The sequence below is a fragment of the Mastigoproctus giganteus genome, chromosome 13, assembly GCF_048544385.1.
Source record: "Mastigoproctus giganteus isolate SK-2022 chromosome 13, ASM4854438v1, whole genome shotgun sequence".
NCBI classification, from domain to species: Eukaryota; Metazoa; Arthropoda; class Arachnida; order Uropygi; family Thelyphonidae; genus Mastigoproctus; species Mastigoproctus giganteus.
Genome location: NC_143587.1, coordinates 121,211,762 through 121,225,570, shown reverse-complemented (window position 1 = coordinate 121,225,570; position 13,809 = coordinate 121,211,762). Strand labels below are relative to the sequence as shown.

At 41.1% G+C, this 13,809-nt stretch overlaps 1 protein-coding gene across 1 annotated transcript in view; it reads right to left on the bottom strand.

Annotated features, from left to right (window-relative positions):
• Positions 1-7,646, bottom strand: part of LOC150076410 (uncharacterized) — a 147,616-nt gene extending 139,970 nt beyond the window's left edge. Inside the window, exon 1 of the mRNA XM_090387414.1 lies at positions 7,455-7,646. Within this exon, the coding sequence (XP_090243540.1) occupies positions 7,455-7,509 (55 nt within the window). The 5' untranslated portion in view covers positions 7,510-7,646. The remainder of the gene's footprint in view (positions 1-7,454) is intronic.
• Between the last annotated feature and the right edge of the window lie 6,163 nt (positions 7,647-13,809).

Genomic DNA, 13,809 nt, shown 5'->3' with positions numbered 1-13,809 from the left:
CTCTCTCGACTTGCGTACACCAACCCAAATTAAAATTGATGAGAGCACGATAAAATTGGCACCACAGCTCAAATATTTAGATATTCTCCTAGACAGCAAACTATCCTTTCAGCCACACCTTAAATACATCAGAACGAAGATCAGGAACTACTCGGCCCTGGCGGTCAGGGTCTCACGTAGAGACTGGGGCCTCAACAAGAGAACGCTGGCACTCTATTATAAGACAGTTTTCATCCCAGCAATCTCATATGCTTCGGCCATATGGTACGATAAGACCACGCTAGTAGTGAATAGAAGAACACTGGATTCTACCCAGCGATCCATCCTCCGCGCCTGCAGTACAGTGAGTACACCAGCCTTACAAGTAATAGCAGGAACGCTCCCATTAGACCTAGAAATCATTAGAACTGGAATGCTTTATTACCTTTCCAAAGGAGTCCCAGTTACCTTCCTGAATTTTACAACTGATCCCACTAATAATAGGAAGGCAGAAAAAGTACGCTTACAGAACCACCTGCTAGAGGAGTGGCAAAACAGATGGGCTGGTACCACAAAAGGAGAGATCACCCGCAAGTTTTTCCCACACACAAATAGAGTATACCCGAAATCACCATCATGGTTCTTCCCAGGACTTCATACAACGTAGTTAATAACAGGGCATGGCCCCTTCAATGCAAAGCTCGCTGGCTTCAGACTCACAGACAACCCACATTGCACTTGTGGAGAAATAGAAGACTGGAACCATCTTATGTTTGACTGTCCCACATATGAAGACCTAAGATGTATTCTAATTGCAAAAGTGAGATATCTTCCAAGAGGACAAGAATTTCCCCTCCTTGAAACCGAAGAGGATTATAAAGCATTGTCACGATTCGCCCAGGACCTCTTCGCGAGAAGGGTGCAAATTGCCATACACTGAGGAAAAGCCACTCAACCATGACAATGCAAAGACAAAACTTATCACCAACCAGCATTTCTCCTCTTTAAATGAAAGAAGATTAAAACCGAAAAACTTAATGATAGACTGCAAGCACAACCTCAACAACCTGAACTGCAAATACAGGACTTGTCCCAGGAATGACCTACAACCTTAGAAAAAGTAGAACTCAAATAGAAGACCTACCATGGACTTGACCTCATTGCAGCTCTGCTGCCAACGCCACAGGCTATACCTATGCTCTCTTGCACGGTACTTTCTTTCCACTTCCCTGGGGAGGGAAGGAGATGGTTTCACTGTCTCTTCCCCTTCTCGCCCTCCTTTTCCTCCTGGTGAGACATGGCCTGCCCCACTGACCACAGGGGTCACCTCTATCGACCCCTTACTTCCTATTTCCTCTCCCTAGCCTTCAGACTCTTCCCTACTCTGTTCACTTTCACAGCGTAACCCCACATAGTCTAAATTTAAATCTTGGACCTGTGGTCACCTTCCCTGTTGGCTCCATATTTCTGGCTTTCTCCCCTGTCTTCGGTCTCCCCCCCTACTCTACCTAAACACTAGCGAATGACCCATACGATGTCAAAATTAAAAAAAAAAAAAAAAAAAATGTCAAAATTCCAAATGCATACGAAAACCCCTTTCGGCCTACCTTTCAGCGACTACTTCCCAATACTATTAAATTATTTTATTTATTTATTTTTATTTTATTTATTTATTTATTATTATTTATTTTTTTATATTTTTTTTTAGATCCTTTCCACTGAAATCTCAGGAAATTAGGTGGCAGGACCTGCCAGAGTGAAAACTTAAAATTACTGGGTACCTGGTCTGCCTCCACGAGGCATAGTGTGGACAACGTTGGGCCCCAGCAGGGGTCTAGCGGCTAAATGGCCAGAAGAACAACGAAACACAACACTACACTTACAAAATCCATACACTTTTAAATCTCTGGCCTTCCCAGTGAACTGGTACGCCTACAATGAAAGCAACGCGGAGATGGGGAAACCCCTGGTGCCGTTAGACACGAGCACACTATATACTGCTCCGGGGATATGCGGTGGTCATTACCTGACCTGGTCACGGGCTCGAACTCCGGTCTAATCAAGAAGCGTGTGCTACGCACTGCTGCTCCTGCCCACCCGGCTACGGAGGCGCCTAGCATACATTTTAAACCATAAATTAGAACGCAGGTCTTTAGTATTTTAAGTTTTGGTCTGTTTGAAATTTACATCGAGATAGTTAAAGGTCACTAGGGATCAGCGTACGCTGCAAGTCGTGCTTATTCTATTGTCGATTTACTTCTTTTGTAAGATTAAAATCTAAATTTCCGAAAGACAAAACGACGCAGCCAACCCACCTCAAGTAACTCGGCCACTATGGGAAATAAGTTTGAAGTCTTCCTGTTGAAATGGGATTGAAACCCATGTTTTGCACGGTATGAAAAGAATGATAATAATCAGTGTGCTAGCAGCAAAGGGAGGAAGTACAGCACTGTATGTAACAAAGCTATAAAATACGTCGACTTCCAAAATAATAGCAATCGACGTTGGCATTCAAAGGATACTTGGATAAGTATATTCAAAGGATACTTGGATGAGTATCCTTTGAATATATACCATATCGTAGTGTTCGAGAGGTGGAAATATGATTTTAATAATATCTTTCAGATGGTTCATCCTGTTCATCATCTGAAAATGTACTTTCAAAAGTATTCAAAAAGCCTAAGATTTGAAGAAAATGGACTTTGATTTCTTTAATAAATGACGTGAAATCTTGACCTGAATGACTGATCACCGATTTTTTCGAGGAAGACTTTCGACCAGTTTACAAAAGAGCCCGCTGAAATCTGCAGTACCCATTGCAGAAATCAAACCGGATTGTGCGCCTTTCTCCCAGTTCAACGTTCTAGCTAGTTCCATAACTTTTTTTTTTTTTTGTGGGATTTAAGATCAAGACTGGACGACCAACACAATTATGGAACCTCGTTTTATTGAAACAAAAGTGAATGGATGCGTAGAACTTGGCTTATTGGGGCGAAACATTACTGTTGGATTATGAAAGGCTCAATTTCATAGAATTAGTAGAGGTGAACTAATATACCATAGAATTATTCAAAATGTCAGAGTTATTCGAACAATGTTTCTAGCTCGAACCACGAAAAGCAGCCTCGCACCATGATGCTTCCACCAACAAAAAATTATATTCGACAATAGTGTTTAAAAAATATTCCCAAGACCAAAACTAACCTTTCAGATTTGAACATTACGCAGCACGACCTGTCATTCCACAGGACCTCCCTCCATTTTTTTTCCGAGTCCAACATATCATTTCACTCTGTTTATTGTTCGAATGTGGATTAGTGTTATAAGGGAGTTGTGGTTAGCAGTATTATATGAAGCCAAGATCAAGCAATTTTCTGTAGACTTTTATACAGTCCTCTTAGAATATGGATCTCCAAGTCTGGTTTTGCTGGGACGTCGTCGGAAGTATAACCATCCACCTTCAGGGTTCGTTGTAACTATCCGTCAATTTCATTAGCAGACTAGATCGTAGTTCAGCTGTTGTATCGCCGACAATATCTTAGGAAGTCCCAAAAGGCCCATTGTAGCATGCGCTGAAAAATTAATGACATGGCAACTGATCATGCCACTTCGAAATCGTCTTACTGTGACTGGTATTAACTGCTCATACGCACGGCTATCATCACTATGGCAACCGAAAGTGTCTTTGTGAAGTTACTGTACTCAGAAAAGCCAATCAGACAATGCTGGATGCGTTCGCGTATTGTAGGTTGGTTGTTTGTCAACTAAGAGGTTGAGTACTCGATCACTTAGCTCAGTAAGAAGCAGAATACGTAACTCCCTGGTTTCCATCCTTACACTGTGGAAGAAAACTGTCTACTACCATTGTTCTAAACGCTGCATTTAAATGTGAAAGCATCATTACTCGCACCATGCAAAGAATCCTACAGAGAATATACTAAGGAAGTAGGAGAACTATACAGATGGAGCCACTGCTCTGTCACTAATCGGGAAATACGGCTGCACTGATGCTCACGCTGGTGATGGAGTGCTGGAGGAAAATCATATGGTGCGATCAGTCTCTGTACTGTCATTAGGTGCTGACAGTACAGGCTAGGAGAGGTATAATGGTGTGGACATATGCTCGTTGCAAACTCGGGCGTTCACAGTGTCAAGAGCATATTTGAAAGTCGTTTTGGGTCACACATATCCGGCAATGTTACGTTTACCACTATTGCCGGGAGTACGTTCAAGATAGTGTTACTATCCACCGAGGCAAGTGAGTAACAAAATTGTTTGAGCAACACGAAGATGACGTCTACCACCTGTCCTGGCTAGTCCGATCCCCGGATCTCAATCTCATTAAGCATCTGTGAGATGAATCGGAAAAGCGCATTGGTCAGCACAATCATCTTCCTACGTCATGCCAGGAATTAAAGAGTGTTTTATTATATGAATAGTCCAATATTTCTAGTGTGATTTTTCAAAACATTGTCGACTCCATCAGGTAGAAACAGTGATTTGGGCCAAAGGCCATTCAACTCGCTATTAGCTCATAGTCCTAATAATGTAGCTAAGCAGTGTAGCTGGTAAAACAGTGCCACTCGAGCTGCACGCTTTCATACATGAAACTGATTTCGAACAAAGGCACATAGGCGCCTTGATCACCGTACATGCATTAAAAATCTGCAGCCATTTGTGGTTGGTGCGATATAATGTACGTTTACACGTCGAATCCCAGATTAGTACTGATCGCAGTCCATTTCCCGCCGTAAAACTGCGTTTTTCATTTGCAATGAAAAATCCAGTGGTCCAAACAAGACTATTTGTAATAAAACTGTCAACATTTGATATTAATGCAGTCCATTGCTATTTGACTCAACCAATGTAGCTGAATTGAGAATTCTTGGTATCATTCTTTGACAATGGTTAAGTCCAACCAGGTTGGTTTGAAATTTTTTGGTATAATAGCTTGGCCATAGTATACCAGTTCACATAGCTGTATGTTATTTGGGTTTTAGGAGCATTAGCAACTAAGGTCATATTGCTCCGGGGATATGCGGTGGTCATTCCCTGACCATTCCGCATCCTCAGTATTTGGTGGTCACGGGCTTGAACCCCGGTCTAATCAAGAAGCGTGTGCTATGCACTGCTGCTCCTGCCCACCTGGCTACGGAGGCGCCAGTTCACATAGCACGCTAGTCCATATTACTTTTCGTGTGTTTTATCTATGAGTGGGTGCTCACAGACTGATCTCTGTTTGGGTACTACTCGTAAAAATCCCAGAATAACTAAGAAAACCCTATTCACTCTGCCTGAGATCGACTACTACAACGTCCACCGATGTTCTGCACTCTCGCGCTGGACCACTAGGATTACAGCTGGATCTATGCATTTTCAGGAGAAAAAATAAAAAAAAAAGATATGTTGGTCTTCCTTGGAAGCAGCATAAAATAACTAATGTCTCGCATACTGGTCACCAAATGGTAACCTAGTGAGGTTTGGAACATTGCCAACTACGTAAGCCAATTTGTGTAAAGTTATAAAAATGCGGCTTTACATGAGAGCACATGCCATCCAGTGACAAATGAAAGGATTGTTATCAACGTGGAATACGGTAGAGAGTCACGTGAACTTGAAAGATGAGAGTAAAACGCTGCACTAGCTGGAGGTATATTGATGATAAATAGATTAGCTTGGAGTAGAGTAACTGCAAAGTGAATGCAGTCATGCAGTTTTCAATGGATCTTCCTCCGCTGCGGTGGTGATTTCAAAATCGAATCGTTCTCTGCAAGTAGAAAGATCGCACTAAACAACGTAATTAGAATATGATCCAAGAGAAAATTACTTTTGCGCGCTATTGATAAATAGATTAGTTTTACAACGTCTGTTCTTTCTGTTAACGAAGAATTAATGGCAGAATATTATTTGAAAGAAATCGGGAAATACTGGAGACACAATCTCTCTCTATATCAGAGGTTTTTTCAAAAGTATCACAGCAAAAATCTCATCCAAATGAGATTTTTCAGTATGCTTCTATTTTCGCTTCTTGTACGCTGATAACTATTCATACTGTCTTTCATTAAAAATTACTACGGATGCAGGTGTTTACTTCACACTGAACAGCTAAATCAGATACGAAAAATTTCCACTGGTTTAAGAAACCCAGAAATCATTTTCGCCATTCGCCCATCAGCATAATGGTCCATGCAAAAACTTCACATAAGACACATGAATTCTGGTGATTTGGTACTTGTGATAGATTAACACGAAGAAAAATATCCACTATTCTAACTAAACTTCCTAATTGATGAATATATACATTTCGGTATACTAAAAATGGTTGATTGGACATGCACTTGAATTCTTGGATGATCTACGTGAATGGAATTGTAATTCTTCTCAAACGACTAAAGGGCCAAAACCACACACCTTGAAGGGTAAAATTTTGTTTTTAACAGGCACAACTAACCAGAAAACGAGCAGCCGAAACATCCTCTCGGTTATCAAACTATTTGTAAACCGAAAAGCGAGGGTAACCATTGGAAACAAATTTGAGAACTCTGCCAGGAGAAATGAATGTAGTAGTAGTAGTAGTAGTAGTAGTAGTAGTAGTAGTAGTGGCACTTGATGCAAGAAAGCAAGTGTAGGAGCTTATGCAGCATCAGCCAAAAAAAAAAAAAAAAAAAAAACACACACCATACCCTCCAATTGCCTGTCCAGTTCCTCCTTAAATTTATTTAACCTATCAACACATGCCATGCAATTTATTTAACCTATGTATTTGGGAGGATTATCTTTTGTTCAACAGAATGTGGCAGTGTGGAGTCACTGTTTATATATTAATACTCAAAGGTATGGACTATACAAGGCTTTAGTTTCGTACCTTTCATCCAGACATTTATGCAAAATAATTGAACACGAGGTCCACATAATACATTCATCCATCAAAGTCTTAACATCTGTAATCCATTAAGTTGAGTGAAATATGCATCGAAACAATTTTAAAAGTTTAAAAAGATATAAAATATGTAATTGAATAAGGTTTTAAGAAAAATTAAATTCGGCTGACTTCGAAGATGCTATCAAATTTCAGCTGCAGAAAGATGTTCTAAGTTGTAAAGCGGCTGGAACTAAAACAAAAGTTTTAATTTCTGTTGAGCGTACAATTTTTCCTGAAAATAAAACGAGACACTAAAAAGCATTTATTGTCATTTGAATTATTTATTCGGGTGTTTCCGGTCAGATAAACTCAACGAATTACCTGCGCGCAAAACTTGTTTAATAAACCATTTTACAAACACAAAAATGCTCGCAATGCCCGCCCAATGTTTGCGCCACTGGTCACTCCTCACATGGCACGTGTTGAAGACACTAAACAATATTCAGTTTGTTATTGTGGAAGCAGCACGTCGCGCGAAACGAGCTTACATCTCCCGGTATGTGTGCGTATAGGAAAGCAACAAGGCTGAGACAGCGAGGTTAAAATAACTTACCAATCACGGCAAACAGAAGAAGAAGAAGCACCACAGACTGTGCAAATCGCATCATATCGTTCTGATTCCACAGTGACTAATAACGTCAAGCAGTAGAGGAGGAGACTACAAGAAAGTACGACTGGCAATCCGAGCAGAGATGCTCCTCGCGATAGAAGAGTACGAAGAGCAATGGCGACCACCACAAATGCTAGCTTCCTCTCAGCACTGATGCGGCTGGTGATGACTGTCATCGATTTTTCCCCTTACACAGCGCTCTAAATTATCCTCTCCCGGGACTGCAGTAATGGCCGTCAGAGGGCAGCACTTCAAGCGCGTTAGATGTGCCCGAAATAGTGCGTTAATGTGCTTTTAGCGATCATGTAAATTAGTGGCGTATAAAATTTCCACGTGTCGCAGGAAACATTCGACCATTCGGTGCATGAAAGATTCAATTATCAGAAAACAGCACGCTGAGCCGTGTAAACTTAAAAACAAGCATGAGAACCTTCTCTTGACTTCGAAAATGTAGCATTTATCCAGAACTGGATAATCCACAACCATGCCCATACCTAATTACCACGATTCTTTTATATATGCCTAATTTAAGCGATGCATCTAAACATACACGTATTCCGAAACACTTGATCAGGAGATCGTAAGACTAATTGTGGACATAGTATAAGACGGTTGATTTATAACAAGAAAGATCTGATCCCTTAACAATGACATGGAATTAATATTTTTATTGATAAGGAACGCGTTGTTTATTGTAGAATCGACAGCAGAGTCCAAATTAGTTTTTGAACTTCATTTTATGCTCGACGGCTCTTACTGTACTAGATGCAACTCTTTAATTATCAATTCTCAAATCTATTATCAATTCATATCAGCTCATCGGTCCTTACTGTTGGGATGGACCAGGATACTCCAGAGATTTGTGTTGTTTTCAAAGTTCCGAACATTTCCTAATGATTCTTTATGGTTTCAAACCACATTACACACTTACTCATGAACCCTTCCCCCCCCCCCCCCCCGCCTCGGCAACAAGGTTTCTCTGGAGCAATATTTCGTATCTGCAACGTTTCTCCGACTTATAGTCTACAATTTCCTCCATGATTCGAAACGTTTGAAGAAACCAAAAGAGCAATATAATGCATTTGAAGCATTCAATGGACTCTGATTGTGGCGTTTCCTTTGCAACTGAGGCCATGAAGCATCCGTGTAAAGGTTTCGGTAAATTGTGTGTTATAAAGCTGGTTTGGTATTTACGATATTAAAAACCAAGTAAACCTACAGTGAATGAAACGAGTAAACCAGCTGATTTAAAAAGGCTCAAATACATAACACATAAATTACCTTACATGAGAGTCCAAACTTGTGATGACATGCCACTGCATGTCCCGCAGTTCTAGTGGGTATCACAGTTGATATTTTCATCGTCCAGCAAACAGCAAATCTACCATAGAACACAAGCAATTTACAGACATATACGGCGCAATATGGCCCTAAGTTGCTAATGCGCCTAAAACACTACAACAACAACTAGCATGTAGTGGTGGGGAAAAAAAAACTATACAAACTGATACAAAAAGGGGAAAAGAAAAAGAGAAACTAATAAATGCACCCTGTATTTCTGAGAATACTGAATTTGTTCAATGTCCCGAGTGAATATTAACCAAGGAAGAAATATCTAAAAGAAATGGGTTTTCGCCCCTACGTGAGTCTACAGGGTTTGGGCAACTTGTCAAAAATCCATCCATTTACATCGAACACTTTATAGTGGACATAGTGTTATTGTTATGCGGTTCCCGTGGTTTCCCACAATTCCGCGTTAAGTACTCTGTTAACATTGCAAAGCCAGTCAGTGTGTTGTTTGACTGGCCTCTTTGTTACTGGGAGGGGCGATCACCAGGAAGGAACCTCCCAGCATCCGTCCACTGGCACGAGGAGCCGGACCAGGGAGTTAAAAGACATCTGACGGGCCGTCCAGGCTCCTACAGGAGCCAGAGTAGGGAGGGACAAGGAAAGAGCAGAGAAGAGACAGGAACGTGGAAGACAGGGGAGACAGCGAGCGGATGACAGAGCGTCGGCATTCCCCCCAGGCGAAAAGGAGAAGGAAGAGTGCTAAGTGCAGTTGTGGGAGTCCTGGAGAGGGACTGTGGGTTGGGGGAAGAGAATAGGTAAAGTTCAAATTAAAGAGTCTGGGATCGTCACAACAGAGAATCACGGAGCGGCGTTGACAGGGCTGGCCGCAATTTGCAGTTTCATGACTGGAAGTTTCCGGTGCTGGGTATCAGTTGCTGTGTGGAGGAGATTATCCAGGAGTAAAGTTCTAGCAGGAACCCTGCCTCTGGACCTTTATATCTCCTACAGGGGTATGATCTACAATCTCAAAAAAGGAATTTCTGTAAATATTTGTAACAGACCCTACGAACAGAATAAAAGAAGAAAAACGAAGACTCTGGAAGGAACTCACCGCTGTTTGGCAGTAAAGATGGGCTCAAAGTGAACACGGTGAGGTTACACGAAGATACATTTCAAATGTTGAATTCGCATCATTACCCACAGTCTCAAAATGGTTTGTGCCTAGCATGACTACATCATATTTAATGACTGGCCACGGATCGCTCAGGGCTAAACTTTTCGATAGGAGCCTTGAGCCTGATCCTTTCTGTCACTGCGGAGCATCTGAGACATGGCAGCACGTTCTCTTTGAATGTAATGATTATTCGAATGAAAGACAGGTACTGGTGAGTAAAATAAATAATCTCTCAGAAAATAATGTACATTTGCTCATCGAAAATTCTGATGTCTTCACTACATTTCAACAGTTTTCTGCGGCAGTTTTCAAGAAAAGACTTGCGGCTAGAAACTCTACTTTGGTGTCATAATGATCCAGATTAACTCACTTTTGGGAAGAACATATAGGAAGATAGCCATCAACGCAACAGGAAATAACAGGTAGACCCCTTTCTCCTTTAAGTGATGCCGGATGGGATTCCAAGAAGCTTTGTGTATAAACGGGCCAAATTATTAGGAAGCTAACCTCGAAGAATTGTAAATAATTGCTTAACGTACAGTTAAGAATACCCATACTTCTGCGCACCCCAACACGCTTCTCTCTCATGAAATCTTATTTAAAAAGAAAAAATAAAATAAATAAAATAAGATCTTCTCCCCATAGGATGAATCCTGCAATAATCTGAAAAGCCATCAAGCCAATCGAACACAAAAAACTCCAATTTCTGCTCTCTGACTGATGTAATGCTACACGTATAGAAAATTTATAGCTACACGTATAAAAAAACCTTCTGCAAGAACGCTAGTGTTACTGCGAGTGCTTTAATGCATGCTGTGAACTTCCTCTCCTGCCTAAAGCTCAGGAATACCATGTGAACTATCTACATGGAAATCGCCTTGAGGAACTTCTATAGCCCTACTCTACAAGCTCAGATTCTACCAGGGAAGAAATTAAATGAGACTATATTTCCTGAACAGTTAGACTATATTTCCCGAACAGTTAGACTACTGGACAGTCTTTATCATTGTACAAACCAGAAATACATGTAACTATTGGTAAGTAACAACTAATGTTGCTGTAAAAACGACCGTAAATAATTTTCAAATTCTGTTGCTAGAACTGTCAAACAGAGAGACTGGTAAATCTCACTGTAATGTAAACAGTGATCAATGTTAACAGTTTATTTCCTTGTTAATGCTAAACGTAATAGGAAAACTGATATACATAATGCTCCTGATAACTGCAGGTCTCTTTAAAAATGTTTGTCTTGGCTGTGTGACTTCAATGGGTTTTTGGAGCTCCAGCCTTGTTTTTTTTTTTTTTTTTTTTTTTTTTTGCGGGCTCTGGGCCTGGACAGCCTGTGAGCGGGAGAGCGGGCACCCACTGGTATTGCACTACCTCCAGTGGGTGCGGGATTTCGTGCACTTTGGCATGTAAAAGGTTTAAAAAAAAAAAAAAAAAAAAAACAAGGCCTGGCTACTCGCGCCTGGGTACAGGCACCAGACAGCAGCTGCACAGGTATTGGCTGCTCCTTTGCAGAGGTCCTACATTCAATACAGATCCACTAGGTGGAGATGGGCTATGCCTAGGGGCCACCCTTGATACCAGGACACACACACACGTGTTTTGTACTGTGTTTCCTCAACTGTATTGTGAACAAAAAAAAAAAAAATATATATATATATGTGCTAGGGTAATTATATATATGAGAATGAAAATGTACATAAAATTGTATATAGATTATTGTTTATGTTACTTGAAATTGTACATAATATTTGGGTGTGTAAATAAATGAAAAAAAAAAAAAAAAAGGAGTAGTGTTAGGGAGTTGCAGGTGATGCCAGCGACGACGAAAGACCTCGTTAGCATAACTGGTCAGTGCACAGAAGGCATCGTTAGTTTCCAATAACTTGGTTTCTGGAAGAAAGTAGTGTGGAGGTCTAGGAGTAGTTGGGTTCTTAAGTCTAAGTATACATTGACTAAGTACATCACGCGGTCCCAGTCTTCAGGTTCCCCGCAGGTACAGAGGGCATCCTCGACTAAGAGTAGTTGGGTTTTTAAGCCTAAGTATACATTGCATGAGTGCATCACGTGGTCCTAGTCTTCAAGTTCTCCGCAGGTACAGAGGGCATCCTCAACTACGCCGAATTCTAGAAGGCGTCTCTTGAAGGACCCGTGGCCAGTTAATAGCAAGGAAGCATAGACGTTAGGGAAGAACCAAGTGGAACGTTGTTTGTTGATGTAGGTTACCTAAGGAAGGAAAAGTTCAGTAGTTGCACCAGTTGTGGAATTATTCCAGAGGGTTTGCCATAGGTTTATCAATTCTGGCCACACACATTTATATTCCTGTTTGATATCGGTACGGGTTTGAATAGCGAGGAATTCTGCTTCCTTATTCTTCTTAATGGCATGAGAGAGTCCGATAGAAGCGACGTGGAGGTCCAAGGGGAGGCAGCCTATTAGTACCTGTAGTGCGGCAGTTGAGCAGTTTGTAAAAATCTGCAAGCGCCCAGTTAAAAAGTGTATAACAGATGTTTGTTTGGGGATTTTTTAGGCTTTTTTTTTTTTTTTTTTTTTTGATTTGGTAGTTGTTGGCGCATCGGCTTCTGTGGCCATATTGCACCTCCCAAGGTTTTTGCAGTACTTTGATCCAAGCCCGAGGCGAGAATCGAACCCGCGACCTTTGGGTTGCCGGGCAGGTACTTTACCCACTCGGCTAGCCCGGTCGGCGATTTTTTAGGCGCATCGGCATCTATCGCCATAGTGCGCCAATGTGTATAACAGAGGAGTAAAATACATGAAGATACGAAGATTGTACAGTACATAAACAAATAGAAGAATAACACACAATTACAATGATAGTTCTATTCAGACTGGAAAAGTCCAATTCAAGGAAATCAAAGAAATTTATGAAATCACATCATTAGTCCTGAAGAAAATCACAGAAAACACACACACACACACAATTAAAAGAATAACTTCCACCATGTACACATCCGTCAACCTGCTCCAGACAGTTCTGTGAAACTTTGTCTATAGCCATATCCAGATCATATTTGTTCATTAAGTGTCAGTTCTTTTGAAGAAGTTCTTGGAAATCTGTCCTAGAGTTACTGATGTGGAAAGTAGTAGTAAGTAGTGGCATGTGATGCAAGAAAGCAAATGTATGAGCTTATGCAGCATCAGCCAAAAAAAAAAAAAAAAAAAAGAAAAGAAAAAAAAAAAAAATCACACCATTCCCTCCAAATGCCTGTCCAGCTCCTCCTTAAATTTATTCAACCTATCAACTTCCACAACGACAGATGGAAGTTTGTTCCAGCAATTAACCACCCGCTGGCTAAAGGCAAATTTCCGCACATGTATTCTACATCTGTCTTTTCTTAATTTGAATTTATGCCCCCTTACGTTCGTAATCTGAACAAGTGGAAGGATCCCATCAGAATTCAGCGTGCTCAACCCATTCAAGGCCTTATATACCTCAATCAGATCACCGCGCAGGTGCCTAGTCTCCAGCCACTGCAATTTGCAGAACTTAAGCCTCTCTTGGTAATCCCGTCATTCCCCTCACCAATCTTGTTGCCCTTCTCTGTACACGCTCAAGTAAATCTACATCCTTCCTAAAATGAGGCCTCCAGACCTGTACGCAGTACTCAAGGCGTGGCCTGACCATTGCCTTATACAGAGGGATAATCACCTCCTTTTCCCGGCTAGCAAAATTCCTATATATCATTGACAAAACCCCATGACCTGCCCTGGCAGCCTGTTTGCATTGCTCAGAGAACTTCATATCTGCCTGCACAATTACTCCCAGGTCTTTTTCATTTTCTACCACCTTAAGTGTAGTACCACACA